At 59.9% G+C, this 27,111-nt stretch overlaps 5 protein-coding genes across 27 annotated transcripts in view; 3 read left to right on the forward strand and 2 right to left on the reverse strand.

Annotated features, from left to right (window-relative positions):
• The window catches only part of SCMH1 (Scm polycomb group protein homolog 1), a 176,280-nt gene extending 166,304 nt beyond the window's left edge, over positions 1-9,976 (forward strand). For 16 of the 17 annotated variants that reach the window (XM_077844496.1, XM_077844492.1, XM_077844498.1 and 13 more), the window contains 3 exons: positions 422-616; positions 7,746-7,888; positions 8,861-9,976. In XM_077844496.1, the coding sequence (XP_077700622.1) occupies positions 422-616; positions 7,746-7,888; positions 8,861-8,986 (464 nt within the window). In that variant the 3' untranslated portion in view covers positions 8,987-9,976. Of the gene's footprint in view, positions 1-421; positions 617-7,726; positions 7,889-8,860 lie in introns of all 17 variants that reach the window. The other variant, XM_077844494.1, reaches the window with a different exon arrangement.
• Positions 9,977-10,194: 218 nt separating this feature from the next.
• On the reverse strand, positions 10,195-14,054 carry LOC144281782 (uncharacterized). 5 transcript variants are annotated; one of them, XR_013350174.1, is made up of 4 exons: positions 13,899-14,054; positions 12,815-13,079; positions 10,829-12,313; positions 10,195-10,638 (listed from the first exon to the last, which is right to left on the reverse strand). XR_013350174.1 is itself a non-coding variant. In XM_077844517.1 (3 exons), exons 1-3 carry the CDS (start codon positions 13,913-13,915, stop codon positions 12,118-12,120), a joined length of 360 nt encoding a protein of 119 aa, XP_077700643.1. In that variant the 5' UTR covers positions 13,916-14,053; the 3' UTR covers positions 11,850-12,117. The 5 variants fall into 5 exon arrangements, 1 of the variants encoding a protein (XP_077700643.1); XR_013350176.1 differs by lacking the exon at positions 10,195-10,638 and having other exon boundaries at positions 10,645-11,082; positions 11,341-12,313; XR_013350177.1 differs by lacking the exon at positions 10,195-10,638 and having other exon boundaries at positions 11,850-12,313; positions 12,933-13,059.
• SLFNL1 (schlafen like 1) lies at positions 13,491-19,217 on the forward strand. Of its 3 annotated transcripts, none has more exons than XM_077844510.1 (5): positions 13,491-14,346; positions 15,236-15,790; positions 17,319-17,783; positions 17,943-18,086; positions 18,686-19,217. In XM_077844510.1, the coding sequence occupies exons 2-5, from the start codon at positions 15,404-15,406 to the stop codon at positions 18,806-18,808; spliced, it is 1,119 nt and encodes a 372-aa protein (XP_077700636.1). In that variant the 5' UTR covers positions 13,491-14,346; positions 15,236-15,403; the 3' UTR covers positions 18,809-19,217. The 3 variants fall into 3 exon arrangements, with proteins under 3 accessions (XP_077700636.1, XP_077700635.1, XP_077700637.1); XM_077844509.1 differs by having other exon boundaries at positions 15,240-15,790; XM_077844511.1 differs by having other exon boundaries at positions 13,492-14,346; positions 15,240-15,790; positions 17,439-17,783.
• A 7-nt stretch (positions 19,218-19,224) lies between these two features.
• Positions 19,225-20,441, forward strand: LOC144281779 (uncharacterized). Its single transcript, XM_077844513.1, has 2 exons — positions 19,225-19,415; positions 19,484-20,441. The coding sequence occupies exons 1-2, from the start codon at positions 19,225-19,227 to the stop codon at positions 20,340-20,342; spliced, it is 1,050 nt and encodes a 349-aa protein (XP_077700639.1). The 3' UTR covers positions 20,343-20,441.
• Positions 20,442-21,315: 874 nt separating this feature from the next.
• Positions 21,316-27,111, reverse strand: part of CTPS1 (CTP synthase 1) — a 29,363-nt gene continuing 23,567 nt past the window's right edge. The window contains exons 13-19 of the mRNA XM_077844519.1: positions 27,051-27,094; positions 25,730-25,826; positions 24,806-24,861; positions 24,618-24,714; positions 23,976-24,120; positions 23,435-23,526; positions 21,316-22,161 (exon numbers count right to left, since the gene is read on the reverse strand). Coding sequence (XP_077700645.1) covers positions 23,442-23,526; positions 23,976-24,120; positions 24,618-24,714; positions 24,806-24,861; positions 25,730-25,826; positions 27,051-27,094 — 524 coding nt within the window. The 3' untranslated portion in view covers positions 21,316-22,161; positions 23,435-23,441. The remainder of the gene's footprint in view (positions 22,162-23,434; positions 23,527-23,975; positions 24,121-24,617; positions 24,715-24,805; positions 24,862-25,729; positions 25,827-27,050; positions 27,095-27,111) is intronic.

Raw genomic sequence — 27,111 nt, forward strand, 5'->3', positions numbered from 1 at the left:
TGAAGAGCAACATTAAATGTCCTGCTGGCTGAGAGGGTCACCTTCTAAAGTACCCTCATCTAAGCAAGTGTATCTCTTCTCCAGCACCAGTCCCCTGCACTTGCATCTCATGTGCAGGGAGGCAGCCTCTTCCTAAAATAGCTCTATTTGTTTTAAGGTTTTCCTTATCCAGAAAAAGCATAAGACAGCCAGTCTGGAAGAAACTTCAAAGACCACTAGTCTAAAACGAAGAATCTCTAAGGAGATCCAAGCCCAAAGAGTGGCATTGGGCTTGACCAAGGCCACCTAGTGAGAGCCTGAGACACAGCCCAGGGCTTCCTGTTTTGCTGCCTCTTGCTCCAAACAGGTACCTGGGAGGCCAGCACCCTGCCAATCATTCCAGGGTAGTTCCTGCTCTAACTCTGGCTTTACTGTTTTCCAGGTGAAAGCTTTGTCTTGGGGAATAGTCTGACTCGGTCTTTGGAACCACACTCAGACTCAATGGACTCTACCTTGAATCCCACCAACCTTGTCAGCGGCTCCCAAAACCTTCGAACCCATGGGTACCGGCCTTTGCTTCCATCCTGTGGCCTCCCACTGAGTACTGCCTCAGCTGTGCGCAGGCTGTGCTCCAGAGGTAAGCTGACCGGAGTTCCAGCACTCCCACCCTCCCTCACTCTTTCCTTCTTCCTCACTCAGATCTGATTGCCCCTCATCTGGTAGTTGGACTCGGGTCTAGACCCATTTGTGTCTGACTAGGTATCTGGGGGGCAACTGAAGCTCTGGAATTGGCTTGAGAATAATGGAAACTAAGAGCCAAAGACCTAGAATCAAAGGGACAGGAAGGGATACACATTCACTTATTACCCATTTATTTGAACATCATCTGTGTTTGGCATGGGAATACAAAAATGGATCACTTCTTGTCCTTAAGGAGCTCACAGTCTTAGGGGAGAAACAAACAGTACTGCAACACGTAATTGTAAAACATCATCTTGAATTCAGAGATATGCTGTGAGTAGTATGAAAACTGTAAGAAGAATCACCTAACCCAAGCTTGGTGTCCAGGGGAAGCTTCTTTGAGGAAGTGACACCATCTCTGATTTAAAAGCTTGACTGAAAAAAAAATAAAATAAATAAATAAATAAATAAATAAAAGCTTGACTGTATAAATGGTGATCTCAAGGGTAGTAGGGGAGAGAGAGCTCTCCAGAAAGAGAGTGTAGCAGGAACAAGGGCAAAGGGATAAGAACCGGTACAGGTGGTGTGCATGGAACTGCATGCACTTTGGTATTGTTGAACATAAAATGTCATACTGGGACTTCAAGCAGAAAAGCCTGGAAAGGTCAGAGGCTACTTCATAGAGGACCCAAATGCCATGGTAGAGTTTGGAGTGGATCCTGCAGGCAATGTGAAGCTGCTAAAGGCTTCTAATTAGAGGTGAGACCTAAACAGGTTTGTGTTTTCAGTAGATCATAGGCTACTGTGTTGAAGGTGCATCTAAGGAAAGACAGATCAGAGAACCAGTTAGGAGGTTGTAGAGTGGACCAAACCAGAACAAATAAAGGCCTAGACTAGGATGGTGATAGATTTATAGAAGATTGAATCAATTAAAAAACAATTCACATGGTATATTTAAACAGATTTAAGGATTGTGAGAAAGAAGGCAGCAGGACTGTCTCCTCGGTTTCTAGAGGGTGGCAGGGGGGATGGTGGTGCCCCTCACTGGAGAGAAGAGACCAACCACGGAAGAGAAAGAAGGGGAAGGAGACCATGGGTCATCTAGATGATACCCAGCAGGCACTGGCTCTGCAGGTCTGATTCTCAGGGAAGTGGACCGAATCAAAGATAAATATTTCGGAGTCATCAGTATCTAGATGGTAGTTGAAGCTGTAGGGTGAATGACAGCCACTTTCCAGGAGCATTATTGTAGAATGAAAAGAACAATTGACCAAAGATAAGGTCCTGGGGCCAACAAGGTTCAGGAAGAGGATCCCAGAAAGAGACAAAGGAGTAACCAAATGTGAGGAAAATCAAAATTTGATATGGCAGTGGCCAGGATGACAGAGTATTTTAAAGATAGCACAGCCATACAAAGGTTTGGTAAAGCAAGGATTCCCCCCGCCCCTGCGATGTGGAGATTAGAGGGCAGCTGACAGCCTTAGCAAGAGCAGCTTTGATGGTGGTGGAAGGCGATGAGGACAGGTTGCATGGCGGGCTATTAGGGAGGGTTTAGTGACCTTCAAAAGAAGGTCTTCCAGAGCAGGAGTGCACTGGGTGAGTATCAGCAGACAAGTTGAGCCTTCCAAGAAGAAGAGATACAGGAGAGAGGAGAGAGCAAGGTGTGGATGTGGTGGGAAGAGTTAGGGATCAAGGGTACAGACAGAAAGATGGGTCAGTCTTAAGCATTGTCCTCTGAGACTGGAGGGAAGATTGACAGTGGCCACAAGGGCACAGAGAGGGGGCCGAGGAGGAGAGGGCTTAGGGGTGCCCCCAGAGTGGACTGGTCAAGAGAAGAGGGAGGAAATGGAGTGAGGAGAAGGGAATGGCCTGCAGGAAATACCAAAGGCCCAGCTGTGCTTGGACACTAGTCTGCCAGTTTGCAAGAGAGGTGATTTTCCTCTATGGTTCTTAGAAACCTAGAAAAGCCTGAGAATTAAAGTTTTCTGTTGAGCTAGGAGGGCCAGAGGGCTGGGTTGAGGGAGTGTGCGAAGGAGTGATAGCAATGGAGGGACAGTTGTTTAGGTTAGCAGCACCGGATTTGGGCCGGGCAGGGAAGAAGCACAGCTGGGACAAGGCTGAAGGATGGGGGAGTTTGTAAGTCTGATGTGCTAAATCTCCCTGTGAGGTGACGGGTTTAACGGACTTACGTCCAGGACAGTTGCAGAGATGGAAGGTTGGGATCAGAGAAAGGGATGTTTGAATTTCTGAAGTGGGTCTGTTCCAAGTGATGGCAAGAAGCAGACAGTGGCCTTAGCAGGAGGTATTTGAAGTAGTGGCTCAGGGGTTAAGCGCCTGCCTTTGGCCTAGGGCGTGATCCTGGAGTCCCGGGATGGAGTCCCACATCAGGCTCCCTGCATGGAGCCTGCCTCTCTCTCTGCCTGTGTCTCTGCCTCTGTGTGTGTGTATGTCTCATGAATAAATAAAATCTTTAAAAAAAAAAAATGAAGTAGAGTCGAGGTGAAGGTCACTGGAGGCATGGTGGCTTAATGGTGTGTGCCTCTGAAGATGATGATAGGACCTGGCTGGAGCACGAGGGAGTGACCAGTGTAGCCAACAGTCTTCATTTAGCAAGGGATAGAAGCCCAGGGGTCAGCAGGCAGCAGTGATGAGGAAGAGCAGATGGCTGGGGACATATCTGGCCTCTGAAGAACATGAACTTTCCTAGGAGAACGGCCTAAAAGCAGCCGTGGAGAGACAGGAGAATGCCACCTCCACACCCCCGCTGTGGCCTCCTGCAGCCCTAGCTGTGGAACAGGGGGAAGATTCCATTGACAAGGCCTGCAGAGGAGAGAAGTGGCCTCAGGAGAGAGAGTATTCAGGGAGACTGAGCAGGAGGAGGGTGGGAAGAGGCTGGGACACCCCCTAGCCCTCACCCCACAAGGCAACGTGGGGAGCTCTGCAGTCCCTGCCTTGAGTCTGAGGGACGTCCACTCCCCTCTCAGGCCCCTACATTCCTCTCATGCACAGCAGACGTGCTGATAGTGGCCTGGTGTTTTCACAATGGAAGCAGGGATATGGGGTCCCTCGGGAAGCCTTAATCGTTGCCCAGGTGTGAGGATTACTGTCCGTGTTCTGCCTCCCAGGACCCTCTCTGTTAGCCGTGCTTCTTGACTGCTGCCCTGTGCGGCACTGGCCTCAGAGGCCACTGTTGTCTCCAGGACACTTCCACTCCCCCTGTGGGATGCCTGAGTCTGCTGACCAGGTTATGGTCTACATCTCTTCTGACCTCGAAGAACCTCATAAGGCTATGAAGGATTCCACATTTGGCACTAGGATTTTTTCCCTCAAAGTATTCAGATGTTGAGTCTGTCTGTCCCTCTTATTTCACTAATGGAGGATGAGTAGGCATCAGTTTGTTAGTCTGGTGTCCTGCCTTAGATGCACCTCACCTGCCTTAGTCATTCTCAGACGCAGACTCCCTGTCTTCCTTGAGGGGCCGCTGTACTCACTGGACAGCAGGGGAGAGGCCCGCTATAGTCTGTGTGTAGAAATAGGAATGGGAAAAGACAGATTCACGGCACCAACCTGCCTTCTTCCTAGCCATGTGGTCTTGGGAAAGTCAATTCACTTCTCTGGGCCTCCGTTCCCCCATCTCCAAACTGAAGATGATGCTACTTCCTTCAAGGGCTGTTTTAAGGGGCAAACAAGCTGACAGTGGGGGCGAGGGTTCCTTGGTGATGTTCACATTCAGACCCTGCTTCCCCACCGGCACCACCACCACCTGGGGCATGCCACAGCCATGTCTCACTGGGACCGTGACAGCAGCGTACCGGTCTCCACTCTGCCCTTACCCAAAGTCTAAGCCTGTTATCTGCATGGACTCTGAGAGTGATTCTTTCCATTGTGAGCTGATTCAAGTCACTCTGCTCAGAGCCGACCTACTTCATAGAAAAGCCAATGGCTTCTCAGTGGTTTACAAGGTCCTCTGTTACCTGCACCCCCAGGCCCCCCACCCCGTCACACATACTGCCTCTCAGATGTTATCCCCTACCCCTTTCTCTTGATTCACTCTACTCCTGGCTCCACCTTACACGTACCAGTCACTCTTCTGCCTCAGGGTCTTGCTCAGGTATCATCATTTCAGAGATGTCTCTCCCAACCTGCTGCCTGCCCTCCTGGAGCGTGTATTCTAACAGAAGAAGGCTGACAGACAAATTCATAATATATAATAGTATAGTATATGTGACTGTGGAGTGTGTGTTTATTTCTGGTCCCCAGGGGCTGAGGAATTGGCTGAGGTGGTCCAAGGACACACCCAAGATGTATCTTCTCTCTGCTGTCCGTGACCTCTAGCTGGTTTCTCTGTTAGCGTCACGGTGGACTGTGAGGGTGGGCCAGGAGAAGTGGCTGGCTCACAGAGCCCTCCAGCTTCCTGCCGACCACCAGCTCTGAAGGCCATTGGAGTCTCTGTGGCTGTAACACCCTACTTGCTCCAGCACACCTCTCCCCTGGCCAGTGCCCAGCTAGAAGTCTAAGATAGAACATGCTGGAGTCTCTTCCCCAGGGAGCAGGCCAAGCCAAGTGTGCTTCAACTTTTAGACCTGGGACCCAGAGTGAAGGGAAATGGAGGAGATTTTTAGCCTTTGTAAGAGATAGGTGAAGAGTGCACCCTTCTGCTTTCTTAGCTGTGTTTCAGCCCACCTCTCAGCTGTGTGCCGCATCTCCTGGGTGGTGAGGATACAGACATGAGCAGGGCAAGGTCCCTGCCTCAACGCCGTCGTCGTCTGGTGGGGGAGACAAAAATACACAAATAACTATTATGTGCGGTCATTCATTCATTGAACAAACCCGTTTGAACATCTGCCACGGCAGACCAGGCATCTTTCACATGTTGGGGACCGTGAAGGAAGACCCTGCTCCCCCGTGTGTCTCCCCTACTCCTAGTACTCTACTCAGCAGGACCTCACCCTTGACACCAGACGCGGGGGTTCTCCACACACCAAGCGATTGTGCCACTCCACCTGGGAGAGTGTCCCATCCCACGGGGTAAGGGTTCCATCACACAAGCCTGCCCCCCCGCCCCCAGGCCACACAGCACTCCAGGTTGTCACCTGTGCTTCTGACTGGCTGTAAACAAGGGTTCCCACGATCTCCTCCTCGGGTTCACTCAGGAACACCGTTCCTTACTTAAGTTACCAGCTTTTTATGAAAGGATATAGAAGAGCTGCCCAGGGCAAGGCTTGAAGGCGGGGCACGGACCTCCACGCCCCACCCCACCCCGCCCCGCCCCGGGGTTCTGCTCTCCCCACACCTCCATGTGCTCACCAGCCCAGGTGCTCTCCGACCCCCATCCTTTTGGTTTTTTATGGAACCTTCATTACACAGGCACAGTTGATGAAGTCATTGGCGATACTTCTTCCCAGGGAGGTCGGCAACCAGCCCCATCCTCAGGGGTTTTCCAGAAGTGAGCTCATGAACATAGGTGCGACTGAAAGGGGCTTATTATTACACATAGTAAAAGACATCTTTATTTCTCTTACCATTTAGGAAATGCAAAGAATTTTAGGGTTCTGTGCCAGAAACAGGACAAAGACCACATGTGTATGTTTCTTATTAAAAATCACAGTATCGGGCAGCCCGGGTGGCTCAGCGGTTTAGCGCCGCCTTCAGCCTGGGGTGTGATCCTGGAGGCCCAGGATCAAGTCCCACGTCGGGCTCCCTGCATGGAGCCCTGCTTCTCCCTCTGCCTGTGTCTCTGCCTCTCTCTCTCTTTCTCTCTCTCTGTCTCTCATGAATAAATAAAATCTTTAGGGATCCCTGGGTGGTGCAGCGGTTTAGCGCCTGCCTTTGGCCCAGGGCGCGATCCTGGAGACCCGGGATCGGATCCCACGTCGGGCTCCCGGTGCATGGAGCCTGCTTCACCCTCTGCCTCTCTCTCTCTCTCTCTCTGTGTGTGTGTGTGTGTGTGTGTGTGTATCATAAATAAATAAAAAATTTAAAAAAATAAAAATAATAAAAATAATAAAATCTTTAAAAAAATAGTGTATTTAAAAAAAATCACAGTATCACCAGGAAAAAGGGCAGAAAATAGACTACAGACAGTAAACATAAATACATGAATTATTCTAGGTCGTGATACGTGCTGGGAAAACAGAAGAGTAATTGGATTGAGAATGGCTCTGGGGGGAATGGAGTACTTTTACTAGGAGGTCAGTGACGATCTCTGAGGAATTGATATTTGAGATAAATATTGAGAAGGAATCAGATATGCAAAGTCCTAGGAAAAGAACATTGCAAACAGAGGAAATTAAAGGTCAAAGAATAAAAGCATAGCCTATTCAAGAAGCAGGAAAAAGCCAGTGTGTCTGGAGTGTGGAAAGGAAGGGGTGGGAGTAGGGGGTTGAGATGCAGTCAGAGGTAGAAAGGGCCAGATGATGGGGTTCCTTCTAGACCGTGCACGCGGTAAGGAGTTCAGATTTCAGAGAGCCCAGATCCCATCAGGGAAAGGAGAGGATCTGTACTTGAGCCAAGACTGATACAGAAGCTCTGAGCAGAGCACTACATTAACGAGGTTCCTCGCAGCCCAGGCAAAGCTGTCTTCTTCCTCTGTGCATCATCAGGCTGTGACGAGGTTAGCCACTCTCCAGGCCTTGGAGGAGGCATAGGGTATTAGCCACCACTTTTTTTCTCCCTAGATCCCAAGGATTTGGCTTTAACCTTCCCCATCTCCCAAAGTCTCCCCAGAAATGGTCTCCAGAGCCAGGACAAAAGCAGCCTTCCCCACCAGGCCCCCACTGAACCCAAGTCATCCCCTTACTCACTGTTACCAGACTCAGTTCTAGGCTGAACCACAACCTTAATGTAAAATTCCTTCTGACCCTTTCCAAAATCAGATCTAAAAGAACAAAGAGTTGACTGAAGAAGAGTCTCAGAGCTTCATCCCTTTGCAGAAAAACCCTTCCCTCCCTCGGTCACCTCCAGTTCCTCTGCTCTGGCACTGCCACGAGCCTCACCCACAGGGCCCTTGGGACACACCACGGAGAGTGGTGGGGCGTTACAAACCAGTCCCCACCCGTTATGGCAGGTTCCCTCCTGTCCTGCAGGGTCGGACCGATACCTGGAAAGCCGGGACACCTCTCGACTGAGTGGCCGGGACCCCTCCTCATGGACAGTGGAGGACGTGATGCAGTTTGTCCGGGAAGCTGATCCTCAGCTTGGACCTCACGCTGACCTTTTTCGCAAACATGTAGGTACCCCTGCCCGACCAGTCCCGTGTCCACCGGGAGCCTTGCTTCCTCAACTTGTAGATGCTTAAAGCCCCCATGGAACTGAGCACAGGAGACCCCCAATGAAAAGAGAGCCAGAATCTTGGGTCTCAAGCATCCCTGGTTGGGCACCGAGTCCAGCCTGTGCCTATAGTGTCACATTCCTGCTGGCTGCATGGCCAGGGGCCTCAGGGCCAGGGCAAGGACTCTCCTCTTTTCCTAGGAGTGCTTGCTCACACATCTGCCTGCCATGGCCTGAGAACCAGCGGCCTCAGCCCAACTTAGAGTTCCTGCCACATGGCTCCCACTGTCTGACCTCCTCAGCCCCCATCCTGTCCTTGCTCTTCTGTGAGCCTGCAGCATCTCTTCTGTGACTATTTGGCTGTGCAGCCAGGTACTGCTGCGGACCTGCCAGCAGCGACCATACTCCTGATCTGGGGTGCAAGCCCCTTTCCCCGCAGCCCCCACTGCTTGGTGCTGCTCTGCCCTTTGGGCGCTCAGAACAGATGTGCTGCCTCTCATGAATCATTTCACTTTTCCGTGCTGGTGGGTTTCGGGGCAATCTTGGGTCAAGCCTGAAAGTCTCACAGCTGCTCAGTAAGGGCCTGCTCTGGGCCTAGCTCACACAGAGGGGTCCCTGCCCCCCAGGAAGAAGGTGGCTCCCAGAGAAACAGTCTGGGAGAGGGGCTCCAGCACAGGACTGGGGGGGTGGGGACTCCCGGGAACTGGAACATAGAGGTCAGCCTGTCAGCCATCAGCGGTCAGCCATCAGCCGCTGGGAGGGTGGGGACACTGCCTCAGGCTGCAGCAGGGCAGTAAAGCTGTGAGGAGCACCCACTGGGCTCAGGAGGAGTGGCGGGTGGGGGAGGGGGGCTGACTCACTGGGCCCCGTGGACCTGGCACCTCCCAGGGGGTCAGGCCACCAGGCCTCTGATGGCACATTCCCCCCGCAGGAGATCGACGGCAAGGCCCTGCTCCTGCTGCGCAGCGACATGATGATGAAGTACATGGGGCTGAAGCTGGGGCCAGCGCTCAAGCTCTCCTTCCACATTGACCGGCTCAAGCAGGGCAAGTTCTGAACCGGGAGACGCAGCCTAGACCACCGAGGGGTCACCCAGAACGGGCCAGCACTCTTCTCCCCGGAAGGGGGGCCAGCAGCCCACTGCCGGCGCCTCAGTGGAGTTCAGGGCCGCCTCAGGACTCCGGAGGCTGTGCGGAGCCACCACCGCTCCCCCTCCTGCCATGATATGTCCTTCCATGAAGGACCAAGGGGAGAGTGTGGGCCCAGGGCTGGCGCTTCTCTTCCCCTCAGCCCTGCCTCAGCTCTGAGGTCCCTCTGTATTTATTTCTCAAGCCTGGTTGGCTTCTCACAGGGCGTTTAGACTGACACCTGGGCCCCATCCCCCTGCCACCTGCTGGGCCTGGCGTGGCACCCCATTGCCCCGCAGCTCCCACCACCACCTCATGAGAGCCCCAGACTCCAAACTCATGGTGCAGACCTCTACCTTTTTTTAAAAAAGATCTTTTCTTATTGTTTAAATATATTGTTTCTGGCACTTGGGCAAGCCCTCCAGCTCATACTCCTCTCACTCCTGACACTGGGCTTCAGGAGAAGGGAGACTGCCTGGCCCTGGTCCCCAAGAGACATGGGCCCTCTTCAGAGGCCATCAGGGCCATCCCCCGAGGGCACGTTGTCTGTAGGATGGACAGATCCTTCAGGCCTTGACCATATCACTCAGCGGGGGGAGGAGAGGGTCCCTGTCACCTTTCCCTCTTCTGCCCCTGGGCCCTTTAGCCCTGGACCTCCACTGTGGGAATGGGAGTCCCCTGCCCCATAGCTCCTTGCCCTGGCCAGAACTACTGCCGAAGGAGGTTAGGCCCCATGATTTTAGGTCACGAAGGCCGTAAGGTGGATGGAAGGGAAGGGTCTGCAGGCTGGAGTCTAGTTGTACCCTCTCCGTCATCCAGATGCTTCCTTTATAAGCAAGTCAGCAGCACAGCTGCCCCTGCTGCCATCCAGACTTCTTTTATGTCAATCTGTTTATAAATAAAAACCAATATAGATGCCAGTGTGGTTTTAATCAGTCGACAGAGCACTGCACTTCCAATGGCAGAGCACTCCCCTCTCTTGCCCTAGTTTCCTCATTCTTAAAGGAGGTGTGTGGACAAGGTGATCCCCAAGAGTCCTTCTGATTCCAGCAGTCCCCAGAAGCAGACTGTCTTCCCTATGCCTACTGGGAAGGCCGTGTGGAGCTCATTCCTGCCCTCAGAGGGCCACGCTCTGGTGCAGCAAGACAGTGGGGAGCACAGAAGCCACACGAAGTCCAAGCAGGAAGAACAGTATTAAAAAGAAAAAAAAAGGAAGAACAGTATTTGGGTCAGCGGCTCTGAGAACCTCCGTGGCTGGGTTCATCTTCTTCGTCACTGCCTTGAGGTGAGATGCAGGCTCACCCAGCTTGCATTCTACCCTTTGTGGCGACCTGGGGCCCACTCCAGTCCGGGGCCACATGGCCTCATTTCTATTGGGGTCACCGGAGGTGGTGTAGGGGCAGCGGCGCCATGCAGGAAAATCTGATAATAGCTGACACTCTTGTGTCACTGTGGGCCCGTGAACTACTCCACAGGAATTAGAATTGGCCCATTAAATCTTCACAGCAAACCCATCTTCTGGATGAGGAAATGTAAGGTCAGGTCCCAGGAAGCACCAAAGCAGGTGTTTGAGCCAAGTACTCTGAAACCAAGGCCAAGGTTGAAGTTCTAGTGAGTGTGTTTATTGTAAGGCTTTGGCTGGGTCATTTCCCTTTGTTGGGCCCACGTGGCCATGAGGGCTTCAGATGATGGCCCTGCCAATTCTCGCCATGGCTGGCGTCAACATGGGGAGTAATTTATGTCTTTTACACTTGGCCCCTGTGAGTTCTCACCACGGTCGTGCGGTCTGGGTCCAGGCTCCTGAACCAGAGCAGGACTGTCTTCTCCACAGGCTCCTGGACATGGGGTGTGGTAGGCGTGCCGTCCGTCCAGAGACAGCCTTACTGACCCCTGACAATGAACTTCTGGGTGTGATCCTTCCCCAAGAGACAGACGCAGGGACTGGAGGTAGCGCCAGCACGTGGAGGCAGGCCAGATACCCTGCAGGGCTGCCCTGGTGGAGCCGGCCAGCTCCCGCCTCTCCTGCCTGCTGGTCGCCAAGAGCATAGTGTACCAGCTTGCTCGTGCTGACTTACTCATGCACAGTCTTGTTTAAACCTCACCGTCACCCTGAGGGACTACCATGCCCGCCCCTCCCCCCACACCCTTTGCAAGTGGGGAAGCTACAGCTTGGACAGCTACTTGACCCCAAACTCCACAGCTTATCAGGGGTGCCTGTCACACCCTCCCGGGCCGCCGTCCCAGATCCTGCTGACCAGTCAGACTCAGGGCTTCCACAGGCTACCTTGAAGGCTGTGAGATGGAAACTTCCGCCACCGCAGGACAGCATGAAGCAGTCTTGTTTGGGGTAGTCCCTGCAGAGCCCACCATCATCCAGGTGACAGCTCAGGTGCAAGGGGAGCAGTGGGGTTCACCTTGGCCTAGCAGCATCACGCCCCGAGGGACCGTAACTCCCTAGTTTGTAGGCATAACAACTCTGGAGGCATCGCTTCCGGGTCCCTGCGAGGCCCGGGCCCACTGAGCCTCTGCATAGGGAGGCCCAGGGCTGTGGCTTTGAAGCCAGCGTCCCCATCCAGGTGATTTACAGGGAGGGTTCACTCTTACTGTAAGCAACGTCGCCTTGAAGCGGTTGGCATCCCACTTCTACCTGGTTTCCAAGGGAACCGAACTAGAGAGGTAACCAAACGTCAGCTGCTGTAGGAGGGGAGAGGATCTGTTCCCCCTTCACTCTGCCCTCACCCCTGGGATCAGAATTAAATGTCTTCTAAGAAAAAAAACACTTTTGAAATGATCTCCTGAAGCCAAGCCTTCTAATAGTGACCCACAGTCATGCGGAGGGGCTGAAGTGGCCTCTGGCAGGCCCGTACCCACATGCTGCAGGGCGGGGGACACCACTCCGGCAACCCCACCAGTCCAGCCACCCATGAGACGGGAAGGCCTCTGGGACTGGGGGACAGAGGCCTCCTGACACCAGCTCCACGTGCCCCCCGCCCCCATGACAAGGACAGGACATTGGCTCCAGCGCTGAGGACCATCAGGAGAGGACAGTAGAGTCTAGGCACTACTTAGGGAACCATCTGCACCGCTCCCTGCCGCTGGCCACGCCGTCCCTGTCACCACTGCAGTCAGGCTGGAGCCTCCACAGCCCTTCTCGTTGGCACCTTCGTGAAACCACCCAAGACCTCCATGGGCTGCAGTTGTGGCGGTGCGCGTGGACCCCTCCTCGGAAGAGCTGGAAGGTGGCTCCCCCCTCCTCCCTGCAACCAAAGCTGAAAACTTAGAGAACCTTCTTGCCTTGGAGAGCCCAGATCCCCCTCCCTCCATTGCCCTCAGCTTTGTGCAACCTCCTTATCCTAATACCCCAGGTCACCCCAGTCACCAGGAAGCTCCACAGCTGGAAACCAGTCCAGGCACCATGGCAGCCAAGCGTCATAACTGCATTAATTAATGCCCGGCCTGTGACACCACAGCCACTGCGGGTGCTTCAGGAGCCCACAGGTGACAAGTCCCAGGGTGAAGACACTGGACCCAAGGCTCCTGTGGGAGGCTGGGGCTGGGCCCTGTGGGACGTGGGTGGGAATCCACAGGCAGGTGCCCATACGCAACGGGAGGGCTCAAGACAGGCCAGAGTGCCGGGGCCCAGATGGCCAAGGCCTGTGTCCACACCACCTCTCCCCTGAGGTCCAGTTTGCTCTCCTGGCCTCTCCCACCCAATGGCCGAGCTCAGGTGCCATCGCTGCCCCTGCCCCTTCACGCACCCATCCTTGTGCTTTCAGGGATCACAACCACGTGGGGCCACCAAGTGGACACTCCCCAGGTAGCACGAAGACAGCCGTATCCGCAGCTGCCCTCTCCCTCAGCTTTGGGTCCACTCACGGTCTGAACTTTAAATTCAAGAGTTGTTTCCCTCTAGGTGCCAAGTAGAGAGTGTCAGGAAGGTCACAGCCCTCCGGTGAGGGGACGCGGGGCTGCTCGTCCTGGAACACCGAGCCCATGTCGGCCACTGCAGTTAGGAAGCGGATGCTGCAAATAACCCGGTTACACTGCAGTACACTCCAGCGTCTGAAATCCTATTTCCTACATGTATTCAGTGCTGACGGTGACCGTTTCGCGCCCTCCCCAAGCAAGGACGTGGAACGGACGTTCCTCTCATGTAAGGTGAGGAGAGATCCCGGGAAACACGCGATCCAGTGTTTGAAGGGACCCCAGTAAGCGCGGGGGCTGTTCGGGGACTCGGGGGTGCAGACCTCGCACAGAAGGCAGCCTGTCCGCGGGCCTTGGGACAAGCATCACGCTGCGCAGTCGCGCCCCTGGCCAGGCCCGCCAGGTCCCTGCGGCAGCGCAGCCCCAGGGCCTCCCTCCCGGGCAGCAGAGCCAGGCCATGCGGTCCCCACCTGAGTGGCTCGGGATGGCCCGCGGGACAGGGCAGGGCAAGCCGCGGCCCTCGCCCCCATGCCCTGGCACCTCACACCGTCTCCCCCGCCAAGCTTCTCCTCCATCCCGAGGGGAAACAAGATGCCCTTAGCTTCTTCGGGATGGCTGCGCGGAGAGGGGGCGCCCCCACGGCCCTACAGGCTCCCCGGCCGAAGCCTCTGCCGCCCACTCAGGGCTTCCGGAAGCTGCGTGGACTGGGCTACCCACATCTGCACAGCAGAAACATTTACCACCACCCCCCCACCCCCAGCTGCGCTAACAGAGGCCGTGTATCCCCCATGTCTCGGGCCCATCGAGCAGCAGGTGACAGGCCTGTCCTTGACAGGGAATGGCAATTCTTGACCTATTTCTCGGGGCGCTTCTGGCCACCAGCCTCCGCCCCGGGCAGGGAGAGGACCTGGAACCAACCGTGCGCATTGCTTCATCTTGGTAGTAGCTAGGCCATCTGCGCTCGTGAAGCCTGGGACTGGGGACTAAAGGGGAAGGTGGGGACCTGTGGCCCCCGGCCCTGAGGCGGCCAGGAAGGCATTGTTGACTCCTGTGAGATCACAGGCAGTGCCCGGCCCCGCCCATTTCCCCCCAGCTTCCCTCTGGCTGCCCCGCCAAGCCCCCAAGGGTCCCCAGGAGCTGCTGGCTGGGGGTCAGGGGTCTGTGGGAGCTGAGGGCTGGCACCTCCCACGCTCCCCCAGGAACATCGGGACATGAGGGTCATGTCCTTTCCTCCTGTTCCTGTTGGTCCTGAACGCCCCCACCCCAGCCGCACTGCTCTCCCGGCCCTGACTGTCCCAAGGATCCACTCTGGAAAGATGCAGGCCGGTGGCACCCGCCACGCAGAGCAGAGGTCAGGCGTGTGGGGGTGAGTGGAGGTGCTGCTGTGGGCCACACAGGGCACAGCTCAGGAGTGAGGCCCCTGGCCCGGCGGGAGGGGCGTACTTCAGGGCCCCGGCTCTGCCCCCCCCTCACTTCTGCTCTCTGGACCAAGATCGGAGGCCTCCGTCTAGACCAGGAGCTCTTAAGAAGGGCCACAGCCGCCTCAAATTAGCTGTGTATGGGTGGAGGCCGTTTTTCTGGGGAGGGGCCAAAGCTTTCCTCGGTCAGTGTGCCTGAAGCAGAAAGATGTCTGCTCTAAAACCCCCTGGTTCACACCAGGTTCAGATGAGGCTCGCACCAGGTTCACACCAGGTTCACACCAGGCTCATACCAGGCTCACGCCAGGTTCACACCAGGTTCAGCCAAGGCTCACCAGGTTCAGACGAGACTCACACCAGGTTCACACCAGGTTCACACTAGGTTTACAGCAGGCTCACACCAGGTTCACGAGGTTCACACCAGGTTCAGACCAGGCAAGGGCAAGCAGCACTGCAGCCGCTGCCAGTCCTCAGACCCCTGGGTGGCGGCTGCTTCTCCGAGGTCCCCTTGAAAAGGTTTCCCTGAGGTCTGGAGGCAGCAGGAATCTCTGATAGCCAGGGAATCCCAAGCGTTTCCTCCAGCCTGTGGACTGGGGGGTAAGACAGGACACCTGGGGCCCGTGAAGGGGCGTGGCGGGGCCCTGAGACCTGAGCTCTGGGCCGCTTGCCCTCTGGGGGGCACATCCCCTCCGTCTTCCCCTCTGTGGGATGGAGGGGCAGGCCCACGCGCTCTGTTGTCCGCCTCGGCCCTGGCTCCCCTCTCCTCTCCTGCGCCTCGGCGGGCCGCAGGCCCCTTTCGGCTGGCCCTCCACCCTTCCCCCCTCTGCTCCTGCCCAGCCAGCCCTGCCCAACTGTGAACCTCCCAGGAGTGTCAGTGCCCCCTGCGCCCCCTGGGCGGTCCTGGGAGGAACAGGCGGCAGTGAGGAGTCCCAGAAGCCCTTCTGAGAGAGACCTCTCCAGAGACCCCCAGGAAGAGATCACCGCAAACAGCGGCAGGAGCCCCTCATGGAGCCCCCAGGCGAGCAGCCCCTGCAAGAGCCCCCGGGGAACAAGTCCCTGCCCCAGGACTCGGGCCTCAAGACCGCACCCGGCGCACACATTCTCTACGTGGGCCACCTGAACCCCCAGTTCTCCGTGCCCGTGCTCACCTGCCTGCTGCGAGACACCCTGGAGCGGCTGGAGCTGCGGGTGCCACGGGAGCACATCGAGGTGGTGAGGCGACCGCGCAGGGCCTACGCGCTGGTGCAGGTGTCGGCTCCTGAGGACACCCTGGCCTCCCTCCCCCGGCTCCTGCAAGCAGCCTGGGAGGAGCAGCAGATCCCCAAGGAGCTGGCGGCCCGTGGGAAGGAGCTGGTGCTGGGGGAGGGCCAGGGGCCCCCAAACTGCAGGGAGGTAAGTGCGGCCTGAGAACCCTAGAGCCTCGCCCTGGGGGAGGGGCGGGGGCGGGGGTACAGGTGTGTCTTTGAGGAGCCAGGGTCGGATGTGCTACCCCGATGACCACAGCCTGCGGCTGGCGCTGCACGCTGCCCCCTCAGCACAGGGCGGTGGTTGGCTGCAGCCTGGAAGCTCCAGCCTGGAAGACGGGCCGCGCGGGGCCTCCCTGGGCCCCCGTCCATCCTCCCCGGGCCCCCTGTCCATCCTCCCCGGGTCCCCTGTCCATCCCCCCTGGGACCCCCGTCCATCCTCCTGGCCCCCCTGTCCATCCTCCCCGGGCACCCTGCCCATCCTCGCTGGGACCCTGTCCATCCTCCCTGAGGCCCCCCACCCATCCTCCCTGGCCCCCCGTCCATCCTCCCTGGGCCCCCTGTCCATCCTCCCCGGGCCAGCCCAGGCCCTAGGGTATGCACTGTCCACTTGGGGGCAGGATCCGTGCTGGCTGAGGCGGGTAGGAAAGTGTGGGCTGCTCGGCTCTGCCCTCAAGGAGCCCCCAGCTCGGAGCAGAGCCGGACCCGACGAGTCACAAAGCTGCGGGCGTCACAGAGCTGTAGGGACAGATGCGCAGGACGGAGGCCCCAGCGGGGACTAGGGAGTGGAAGGACGTCCTAGGCGGGGGGACCGTCCTGCGTGCATAAGGACAAGCCGTCTGGTGCCTCCGGAGCTCAGGCTGAAGGAGAGCTGGGCCAGGGGGCAGGGGCCAGGCCCCAGGGGCCGCAGGGGTCCTCTACGGGGGTGGGAGCGGCCACGCCAGGGCACTTGGCTTTCCTTTTCTTTTGGGATGAAAACTCTGTGTTTAGATTGTTGCAGAGCCGAACAGCTCTGCGGCTGGCACTTCAAGGCGCGTGCGCACGTGTGCGGGACAGTTTCCTCAGGTTTCTGATAAGCTGTCTTCTCTGGGGGTTGCGGGGCGGGTGGGGCCGTGCCCCGCGCCACCAAGCCCCCCACACACGCTGGCTGGAGACTGGAGGCCACCAGGAGCCAGGGACAGCAGCAGAGAACCCCGTTAGGGGGGACGGAGAGTCCCCCTGCATCCCAGGGTCCTGGAGGGAGGGAGGCAGGGAGGCCGCGAGGAGGCCGGGGCCAGGCCAGCGGAACAGAGCAGAAACGGTGGATGCGGCCTCAGGGGCCCGGAGGAGGCAGGAGATTGGGGGCGCGGGGGGCGGGGGGGGGGGGGGGACGGGTCCGTGGTCCGGAAGCAAGAGGCAGGCATCCCAGGGAGACCAGGAGGGGGCGGGCTTCTGGGAGCCCCCTCACCCGCTGTCACAGGGCCTCCGGGTCTGTACCCTAGTAGGAAGGCACTGGCCACAGGAGTTGCAGCGCCAACCGCAGGCGGGGGAGCCCGTCAGACCCGCCATGCACCCCGCGGCCCGGCAGGAAGGAGCAGGGGCGGCTCAGAGCTGGACCCCGCAGGTTCCCCGCCCGGGCGAGCGGCAGGGCTCGGGGCTGCTGACTTCCGGCTCACCCCCGCCCTCCCGCCCCGCAGGAGGAGGACAGCGGCCCGAGCCCCTGCCCCAGCCCCCCCAGCAGCACCCCGGGGCGGGCCCTGCGGGGGTCCCGGGGCCAGGCGGGGGGCACGCGCTCTGACAGCGCCATCGCGCACCAGGAGATCCTGGGCCAGGAGCGCCTCTTCCAGGGCGCCTTCCTGGGCAGCGAGACGCGCAGTGTGGAGTTCAAGCGCGGCGGCGGTGAGTACCTGAGCCTGGCCTTCAAGCACCACCTGCGGCGCTACGCGTGCGCCTTCCTCAACAGCGGGGGCGGCAGCCTGCTGGTGGGCGTCGAGGACAGCGGCCTGGTGCACGGCGTGCGCTGCGGCCACCGCGACGAGGACCGCGTGCGCCTGCTGGTGGACTCGGTCCTGCAGGGCTTCCGGCCCCAGGTCTTCCCCGACGCCTACACGCTCTCCTTCATCCCCGTGGTCAGCACCTCGGCCGCCAGCACGCCCCTCAAGGTGGGTCCCCCGGAAAGGGTCCAGGTCCGTCCGGGCCTCAACCCTGCTGGGCTGGGCAGGGGTGGGGCCGTGACCCGAGGAGGGCCCCGAAGCCCCCCGCACCCCAGGTGGCCCCAGGCGCCCCGAGGAGCCTGCCAGAGCCGCCGTCGCCCCCCCAAGGTGATCCGCCTGAGTGTGCACGGCCCCCGGGCCCCGGCACAGCCGCAGCTCTACGAGACCGACCAGGGTGAGGTGTTCCTGCGGCGGGACGGGAGCACCCAGGGCCCGCTGTCCGTCCACGCCATCCAGGAGTGGTGCCGGCAGGTGCGCTCCCGGGAGGGCCGGCGTGTTCCCCGGCCCCGGCACCCGCCCCCCGCCCCCCGCCCCCAGGGGCTGAGCGCGGTGACCGCCGCCCCGTGTGGGCTGGGCCAGCCGGGGGAGGGGGCATGGCGAGAAGTTTTAGGAGCACCCGAAGACTGTACTGCGTTTGGGGGAGGCCCTTATGATGGGAGGGAGTCAGTGCTGGACTCGGTCCCACGTCGGGCACAGGAAAGCAGAGAGGGACAAGGGCTGACGGCCAGAGGGGGGCAAGTGGCCACGGAACTGGGAGGCGCCAGAGGCTGGGTGGGCCGGGGTCTGGGATGCTGGCGGGAGTCGGGTCAGGCGGCTTCCCTCCAGACCCAGGCCTGACTTGTCAGGGGTGCGGCACAGCAGGGACCGGCTCCCACCTCGAGGGGACGGCGGGCCTCCCAGTGGCCTCCAGGAATCACCCTCCCACCCTGGGCCCCCTGGGTCTTTCCCTCCATCGGTTCAACCCCCACCCGGGGCCCCTGGGTCTTGACCCCCTCCATCGGTTCAAGGCCAGGTGGAGGGGGCCCCCCCAGGCGGCCCCGCCGTGGACTCTGGCTCTGTGGCACCCGCAGAAGTGGGCGGCCGAGCTGGGCAACCTGGAGCAGAGGCTGAAGGTGCTGATGGCAGAGAAGGAGCAGCTCCAGCAGCAGCTCCAGCGGCGCCGGCCCATCTCCTGCACCTGCTGCGTCCTGTGAGGGTCCAGGCGGCGGGCGGGCGGAGGCCAGCTCCACCTGGAGGGGGCGCTCCCCCGATGGCCTCCCACTGGCCGTCCGTGCGGGGGCCTCGAGCCGAGCAGATCCGGGTCCGTGGAGCTGAGAAATGGCTCTTCGCACGAAACCCCAGCAACCATGCTTCCAGAAAGCGCTGCTAAAAACGGCCGGAGCCACCCTGGGGCCGAGCTCTAAGGACGGCCCTGCTTCCTCGGAGGCTCGTGCCTCGGATGCAGCAGCGAGACGCACCAGAAGGAATGTGCACTGGGAAAGCCTGGGGAGGGCCCACTCGGTCACATGGCTCCGGGGCCAACAGGCCACTCCGCAGCCCCCACCGCGGCCTTTGCTGGAACCTGTGACCGTCACAGCCCTTTAATAAATTCCACACACCTGGGGCGAGGATGGTTCTTTCTAGGACGCCCGGTGAGCCGCTGCGCGCAGCTGAGTGGGGAGTGCCGCGCCCGCCCCCATCCACGAGGCCAGCCAGCGCGGGGCTCCTCCCGCCCAGAGCGTGGGGCCCGGGCAGGTGCAGCTCGGCCTTAGAGACAGGCCCTCAGCGGCCAAGTGCTCCCGCTGTTCAGTTTCTTCCTCTGTAAGACGGGAAATGGGCGCGGGCGGGGGCCCACGGTCACCATCAGACTGACGCCCGTGTCTCCCCAGCACCACCAGCGCCTGCCAGGAGGGGTCTGACCTCCACGCCAGGCTCCCTCCAGCCCCGGGCGAGGATCCCTGCTCAGGCCACCCCCGTCCAGGTCCGCACACAGAGCGGAGATGGCCAGCGAACGTCGGGTGGCGTCAGGGCGCAGGGCCCTGCAGGAGCTCCCGTTCCACCAGAGGCAAAGTCGGAACAGCGGGCCCACAATTCCGCAGCCCGGCCCTTCTGCCCTCGCCCCCTCCTGACCCTCGCCCACGTCACGGCCACACGGCCACCCCGTCCCCTGAACACACTTGCGGCAGGGCCTTCGACTGGCCGCCTCCCCCCCCGGAGGGCCCCTTCCCACGCTGCAGGAGCCTGCTCGCTCTGGGTTCAACTTCCCCCCTGCCCCACTGCACCCCCCTTCCTGCTTCCAGGAGCCCCCCGAGCCCCCCTTCCTGCTTCCAGCCTCCTGCCGCAGCGTCGGCCATCACGCTCTGCAGCCTTTCCTCGCCCCCTCGCCCAGCGCAGGCTCCAGACCACAGGGAGCGGGGGCATAGGGTCGCGGCTGCCGTCCAGAACCTACCTCAGGCAGGTAGTAGGGGAAACACACAAGGATGCCCCTGGACTCGGGGTCTGAGCCACGGGGAAATACGGAACCTGGTGGAACAGGGCAACGCCCGGGGCCCCGGAATGCACGGCTCCCCCTCCCGGGGCCCCGGGGCCGTGCAGCTGCCAGGGCCGGCGCCACGCTCCCACCGCTTCCCAGACATGCGGATAATGGATGTGTGTCCTGACTGGTCACCTCCTGCCTCCTGTTCCTCGGCCCCTGGGCCCCCGGTCACCCCGGCCCGGGGCCTGAACAGGTCTGCAGAGGCTCCGTGAGGACAGCACAGAGTAGATGCTGCTCGGGAAGCCAGAGGAGCAGGGGCGCCGGGTCCAGGGCAGCTCTCCCGGGATCTGGGGCTCAGAACCGGCCCGACTCTGCCGTCTCGGGGGGGGGGGGGGGGGGGGGGCGGGGGGCAGGGCTGTTCAGGCCCCCAGGCCCGGGGAGCCGATACCCGATGGCGGGTCAGCTGCAGCGCGCTCCGGCACGGGCAGGACATCGGCGCACCGCGGGGCTCTGCAGACCACCCCACGCCCAGCCGAGGCCCCGTTGCTGCAGGGAGGGCAGCGCGGCTGTCGTCAGAGCCTTGGTGTGGGGAACGGCTCTCTCGGAAACCATCCTGTGTGACGCGACCCCGGGGCAGCAGGGCTTAGAATTCACCCCATCAGCCGCGGCTGAGGCAGTCGAGGTATGAGGCCGGCGTGACGGGCTGGGACACGCCTGGCTTGGGGCGGTGGGAATGGGGACAGAGGGGGTGCGGCTACCCTGCCGGGGGAGGGCAAACCCCAGCTCCGGGGCCCCAGCGGGGACAGGCGTCCGGGGAAGTCCGCTCCTCTGGATCCACGGAGGAACCGCACCACGCGGTAACAAAGAAATGGTTTTCTCCCCGACCCGGGGACCCGGCTTCTCCCGGCTGCGAGGAAGGGCAGTGCAGGCTGAGCCTCTGCCCCGCACACCGCGTTGCCGCCAGCACGTGGGCTCAGCAGCCAGAGGGTGGGTGGGCGGGTGCCAAGGTCACTGCACACGCAGGGAACGGACTCGGCCTGGGACACACAAGGCCAGGACAGGAGGACCCGGGGCGGATAAAGCCGTCCTGCCGGCGTTGAGCCCTGGAGGAAGGAAAGGCTCCTCTTAGTTTCTGAGCAAAGCTCGGCTCCCCCACTGAGGCCGCCCCACCAGAGGGCAGGCAGGTGCTGAGGGTCCGGGGCACGAGGCCACGTCCTGCGCCAGGAGCACGACACACGCAGTGGGTCCCGTTCTGTGTCATTTATTTCTTAAGTTAGAGAATACACGGAGTCTGGCTAGGGGTAGCGGGCACCGCGGTGCCTGTTGATGCACCACGATAAGAAAATAGCTTTCGGATTGCGTTTCAGCTGCAGTAACACCGTTCTGGAAGCAAGAGCTCCCCTCAGGCAAAGCTGTCGGTACAGGAGAGGCTTCTAGAGGCAGTTTCCCCCAAAGATGCTTTGTTCTTTTTTTTAAGCAACCCCTTGATGCAAGGAGTACGGCCCAGCCCCAGGAGGAGAGGCGTGGCCAGAGGACGGGGATTCAGAAACTACGCTGCAGACACCGAACGAACCGTCCCCGCCGGCCACCGTGGGCACCGAGGCCCCGTCCTCTCACTGCTCCCGGGGGCGGCGCTGCCCTCCGGCTACCAGCACAGAGCGTCCTGAGCTGTCCCTCCGGGCACTGGGTCTGCGCGGCGCCTCCTATGGCCTCGGCCTCGGCCTTCCAGGGAAACCACGGCTACCCACGTGAATCCACGACGACGGGAGGTAGTTGGAGAAACAAGGTGACCGACGGGCGCTCCCCCAGCAGGGGCATCCTCCACTCCCGCCCAGGGGCCGCCCTCCTCCTCCTCCTCTTCCTCCTCCTCGGCCGAGTGCGGCGGGGCCCACGTGGGGTGTGGATGCCGGGCGCACGCTGTCAGGGGCCGACACACAGGATGGGCCACGTGAGTCACAAAGTCTTCCAAATACCTTTGCCCCATAATAAAATAATCTTAATAAAAACATAATTTAAAGGAAGTGTCAAAAGCTGAGTGTAAAATCAAAGCTGTAAACTCTCAGAGTCCGAAGGCTCTCCCGAAGATCGCCCCTGTTTAAAACAAGAACAAAAAGAGCAGTTACGTGATGCCCGTTCAGGTAGGAAAGGGAGTTTACAGTCAGCTGCTACCGCAAACCACGCCCACCCCCGGCGAAAGCCAGTGGTGGGAGCCTAATATGAATAATTAGAAGCTAAATCTGTAATTCCTGCACAATCACACATTTTCCAAATCTCACAAGGCTCCTTCCTCCACCCGCTGCCTGCACTCCTGTCCGCGCATCAGTGTCCTCACGGCCACCAGCACGGAGGCCCCCATGTGGCGACGCAGGAGGATCCAGGCTCCACCGACCACCCAGCCCCTGACAACGTTGTTCGCTTTCTCTTTAGGGAGGTTTCTCCGACTCGCAGGCAGCAAACTGCCGGTGGGGAGATGGGGTGCGTCTGTGCCAACACAACACAGCCCTCCTCTGGGCGAACCCACAGGCCGGGGGGCTCAGCGTCCAGGGCAGGAGGGCACAGGTGTGTGCCTGCGGAACCATGCACGCAGCCAGAGGCCCCGGGGTCAATGCGAGGTGTGCGGGGTTCAGGAGGCCGCCCGCCCGGGCCGCTTGGTGGGAGCTTTCCCCACCCGTGGTGGGACCCCCCGACATGGGCCCACACCACATCCCTGCTTCTCCTTTCAGACCCCACAGACCGCTGACAACCCAACACCCTCCCTCCACGCCCACCAGGAGGTGCACTCACAGCAGGCGGCCAACACGGTTGGCTCCACTGTCACAATACTTAGCATAATTTTAGGGCAGTGCCCACAGCTACCCCACGTCATAAGCATATGAACCCTGTCAACGTAAAGATCAACGTTCAAAGCATGCCCGGTGATTGTCCGGATCTTAGGGGATTTCCAGAATAAACAGCAACCAACATAAAAGTGTTGCGTGTTGTGTCAGTTTTTAAGCACTCCCTGATGGAAGCCTGAGTGGCTGCAAACGTGACCATTCTGTCTCCGTGGTCACCTCCCTCAAGACCTCCCAGTTCGCGGCTACACGAGGTACCCAGGTCTGAGAGCCCAGTTCCCCTGGAATTAGGTCACACCGGCACCTGAATGTAGCGGCGACAAGACCAGTGCCCGGTGACTGGAGCCCCCGGAGACAGGTGCGCCGCCTCCCAGAGCGGCCTCGCCCACCTGATGCCCACACGGACCTTATCACCCACATCCTCCGGCAGGTAAAGCTCTCAACGCCAAACTTTGGTGGTATCTTAACTCCAGCATTACCGCCATTAAAACCAACGCACGCAAATACTAGAGCTGAAGAACACCACTTACGTGACCATCAGTCGTGATTTATGGACGGGAACTTCAACTCAGTGATTTCAGAGTCCGGGGAGCTGCTGCCACTCCTGTCGCTATAGGTGTCCCTGTGGAATTCAGGCAGTTTATTCACTACCACCAAAGACCCGCTTTCCCTCTCCGTCCTCCCAACCACCAGCACCGCAGGGACACGGTCCGCATGCAGCAGGAGTCGGAAAGATGCTCCCCTGCACCACGTATTTAGCACAGAGATGCGGAGGAGGCATTTTCTGCTTCTGGTTAGACAAGATACACGTTCGATTTCTACTTCACTCCTGAAACTCTAACCACCAGCTCAGCGTGAGTAGTAACTGGGCCCAGATAAAGGTGGCGGTGGGGCAGGAGACCCGCTGTGGCTGCCAGCGGGAAGGGGACCCCAGGGTGCTCCCAACACCTGCGATCCCAGAGGCCAGGTGAGGGCCGGGCGGCACACAAGCAGCCCAAGGACCCCAGGGAGGAGAGCACGCCCGCGGCAACGAGCCGGGGACCCCGACGGACCAGAGAAGAGTGACCGCACCTGGGCGAGAGCCTGCAGCCCTTCTGGAGGTAATGCGGGAGCCTCCCCACGGAGGCCAGCAGGAGCCCAAAGTACGGAGGCGAAGGCTTGATGGGCCTGGACAGAAACTCCGGGTGGTACTGAACCCCAACGAAAAAGGGATGATCTGAAACAGACACAAAAGCACTTTTGTCCTGTGCATCCACACAGAAAAGGAGCAAACCCCGTCCAACGTTTGTTCCTACAGACCCTACAATTATCTAAAAATAGCATCGTAATCAGGACCTGGGTGAAGGCAGCCATAAAGTGGGGGCGGGGGGTGGGACACAGACGGAGGAGGCTCACACGATGCCCTGGCCCTGCCCGCTGGTGCCCGGAGGGCTCAGGAGGCCGCCCCTCCAGGGAGCCTGCCCCCCCAGGGAGCCCGCCCCAGCTGGCGCTGCCACAGGACCGAGTGTGCAGCAAATCAGAGCAGCAGCAAGTGCAAGCCCTCATTCCAGACAACGAGGCCCGAGGCCGGGCTCCCAGCTCCCAGGGCCTGGTCCCCGAGAGCACCCCCCACAGAGCAGGGCTGCCCGCGCTCACTGTCCGGCCACCAGCTGGGCGCTCACGCCCCCGTGCCCGGCACCCACTGACCCCCCCCGACACGGCCGCCGCGCTCACCCTCCAGCTCCACGATCTCCATCCTCTCTCCCCCAACATCCTGGCCAACGAACTTCAGGCCCTGCTCTTCCAAACACTTCTTCAAGACTGGATTCACCTGCGGACACGTGAAGAGGAAGTTGGCAGACCTCTCGGCTTCCTGTGTTTCCAGAGGAGAAGCGGTTAAAGGTCACAAAGCGCCTCCTCACCTCAAACCTGTGGCGGTGCCGCTCTTCCAGGTAGTCCGGGTCTCCGTAGAGCTTCCCTGGCAGGAGAGAGCACGCCAATGCAGGGGATCCCGGCTCACGAGCTACTCGCGACCGCACCTGCTTCTCAGCGTACGGCTGTCACCCAGCAGCCAGGCCCCTGGAGGCCGTTTCTGGGCTCCTCCCGCCAACCCCGGCTGCCTGCTCGCAGCAGCGCAGCTTAGGCTCATTCTCGGGCTTAGTTTTACTGACCACGCCAGGAAAACCGTAACAAAAACAGACGTTCCCATCACCAGCTCCCAACGCGGGGCTACTGGGGTACGAAGCACTTTCCTCCTGGCAACTGCCTGGGAAAACCCCCCCAGACACATCCAATAGCTAAGCCCTGACAGAGACACTCCCAGAGCCACGGCGATGGCCTCGGGGACCCGGGGACCAGGGAGCACCGTGCAGTTAAGCGACGGTCCGCAGAGCGCCCCGGCGCCAGCGCTGCACCTGCTCAGGGGGCGGCCGGGGTAGGCCCCAAGCCCGCGGACTCGCAGCCGGACTGCAAGGTGGCCTACTCCAGGGACGCAAACTACGACAGACTCTGGGACAGAATTTTCCCAGTGAGCAAGAAAACGACACTGGAGTAATTCTCAATATCTTCCTCCCCCAATTTTCCCTACATCTTTAACACCGATTAGTAATTTTATCACTGCCCCCTCCCAGCCCGCCCGCACCCGAGGCCCCCAGGCCCCTGACCGCACCACCCATGGGCTAAGAGCCACGCTGCTTCCTCGGCTATTGAGTAGGAAGGGGAAGAAAAGAACTCGCCTAGTGAGAAAACCCAAGACGCCTCAGCCTGGCCCTTCGCAGCCCAGCAGCAGCCCCAGACGTGCGTCCTGGACGTGCCCGCTGCAGGCGGGCCGGGGAGGCAGCGCTTACTCATGACCGAGTTCTTGGTCTGGAACAGGGTTCTCCTCTTGCCCAGCCGCATGGTTCCGCCCATCTGCCCGGGATTGTGCTCCGGCATGTCTATGACCTGGAGGCATCCGAAAAACAGGCACGCGCTACCACACTCTGCTTCCGCTGGCAGAGAGCCCGCCTGCCCGGGGGCCGGGGCCTGTGAGCAGCTCTGATCTCCCTGCGTGGCGGGGGTGTGACACTCGGGGGTGTGACACTCGTCGCTGGGGAAAGGCCTTCCTCTCGGCATTTTCTACCCCGTGCTGGGTGGGGCTTAAGCACTTCAGGCGGCTGCCCTGGGCTGCAGGAACACAGCGGCCCATGCCCCTGGCCCTTCCTGCCCCCAGCACTCCGGATCACGAGGGCTGCTGGGCCACAGCACCTTCTAGAGCCTAACACGGCAGCACGGATGCGAGATGGGATAGGTTCGAACACACGTCACCTCTCCTGGACTGATGAGCCGCTCGAAGGACAGCGCGGAGCTCGGTCCCGGGCTCCTCTGGGCTCCTGTGGGCACCTCCCAGCCTCGAGGACTGTCTCTGGGCCCTGCTCTCCCACCGCCGAGAGGCTGCACACCTCAAACCCTACACTCTTCTTCTCCTGAGCTCTTCACGTGAGCAAAGTTCAGTTTCAGGCCAACACATGCACACGGATGCTGTTAAAATGCCCTGAGATCCAGAGCTCTGACCACCTTGTATCACAGCATCGCTGCTGTCATCGAGAGCAGACCTGTCACCCCCTGGCGCAGTCTGAAGAGGACCAGAGTCGCTGTCCCTCCCCCGGAGCCCCAATCACAGGAGGCATGCGGCCCCCACAGGCTCCATGGGCCCCCACGGGCTCCGGTTACCACTAAGCACATCAGAGCCACATTCCTCAGCTCTCGAATAATCTGCCCACCCCCCGGGCTGTCGAGGATGAAACGAACGGGCGTCTCTAGAGGGGTGAGGTCTCTAGAGGGGTGAGGGCGGCGCCTGGCACACTGGGTGCCCCGCGAGTGTGCACTGGGTGCAGCCGCGTTACAGCAGCGGTGTTACAGCCTCGTGGGGCCCGAGGGAGGGCGGACAGAGCATTATCCTAGCCGGGAACCACCAGGCTGCTACCTGTCTTAAACCTTTTCTGCTGCAAACTAGGAAGAGAAGTGAGAGATCACGCAATGAAAATGGAAAGTTCTTCCATCCAGTCGGGCTGAGGGTCCCGGGGATGGGCCCAGCGGTCCCCTTCCCGTGTCTGAGCATTAACGGCTCCCGCGACCGCCCCCTCCGCACCCTTCTGAGCCCTGGTGAGGCTCAAACACTGGACTCACCACAGGATGATTGGTCTTAGGGTCAAACTCCGTAGAATTGGCATCTGAAAAATCGAAAACC

This window comes from Canis aureus, chromosome 13 (genome assembly GCF_053574225.1).
Source record: "Canis aureus isolate CA01 chromosome 13, VMU_Caureus_v.1.0, whole genome shotgun sequence".
NCBI classification, from domain to species: domain Eukaryota; kingdom Metazoa; phylum Chordata; class Mammalia; order Carnivora; family Canidae; genus Canis; species Canis aureus.

Bases quoted from the DNA above. Each gene is read 5' to 3' on its own strand.
- LOC144281779 (XM_077844513.1), top strand. From the start codon at position 19,225: ATGGTTCTTTCTAGGACGCCCGGTGAGCCGCTGCGCGCAGCTGAGTGG. The intron at 19,416-19,483 runs GTAAGACGGGAA...GTGTCTCCCCAG, and splicing joins GCTGTTCAGTTTCTTCCTCT to CACCACCAGCGCCTGCCAGG.
- LOC144281782 (XM_077844517.1), bottom strand. The intron at 12,314-12,932 runs GTGAGTGGACCC...CTTTGGTTGCAG, and splicing joins TTGAATTTAAAGTTCAGACC to GGAGGAGGGGGGAGCCACCT.
- SLFNL1 (XM_077844510.1), top strand. From the start codon at position 15,404: ATGGAGCCCCCAGGCGAGCAGCCCCTGCAAGAGCCCCCGGGGAACAAG. The intron at 15,791-17,318 runs GTAAGTGCGGCC...CCCGCCCCGCAG, and splicing joins GGCCCCCAAACTGCAGGGAG to GAGGAGGACAGCGGCCCGAG. The intron at 18,087-18,685 runs GTGCGCTCCCGG...TGGCACCCGCAG, and splicing joins TCCAGGAGTGGTGCCGGCAG to AAGTGGGCGGCCGAGCTGGG.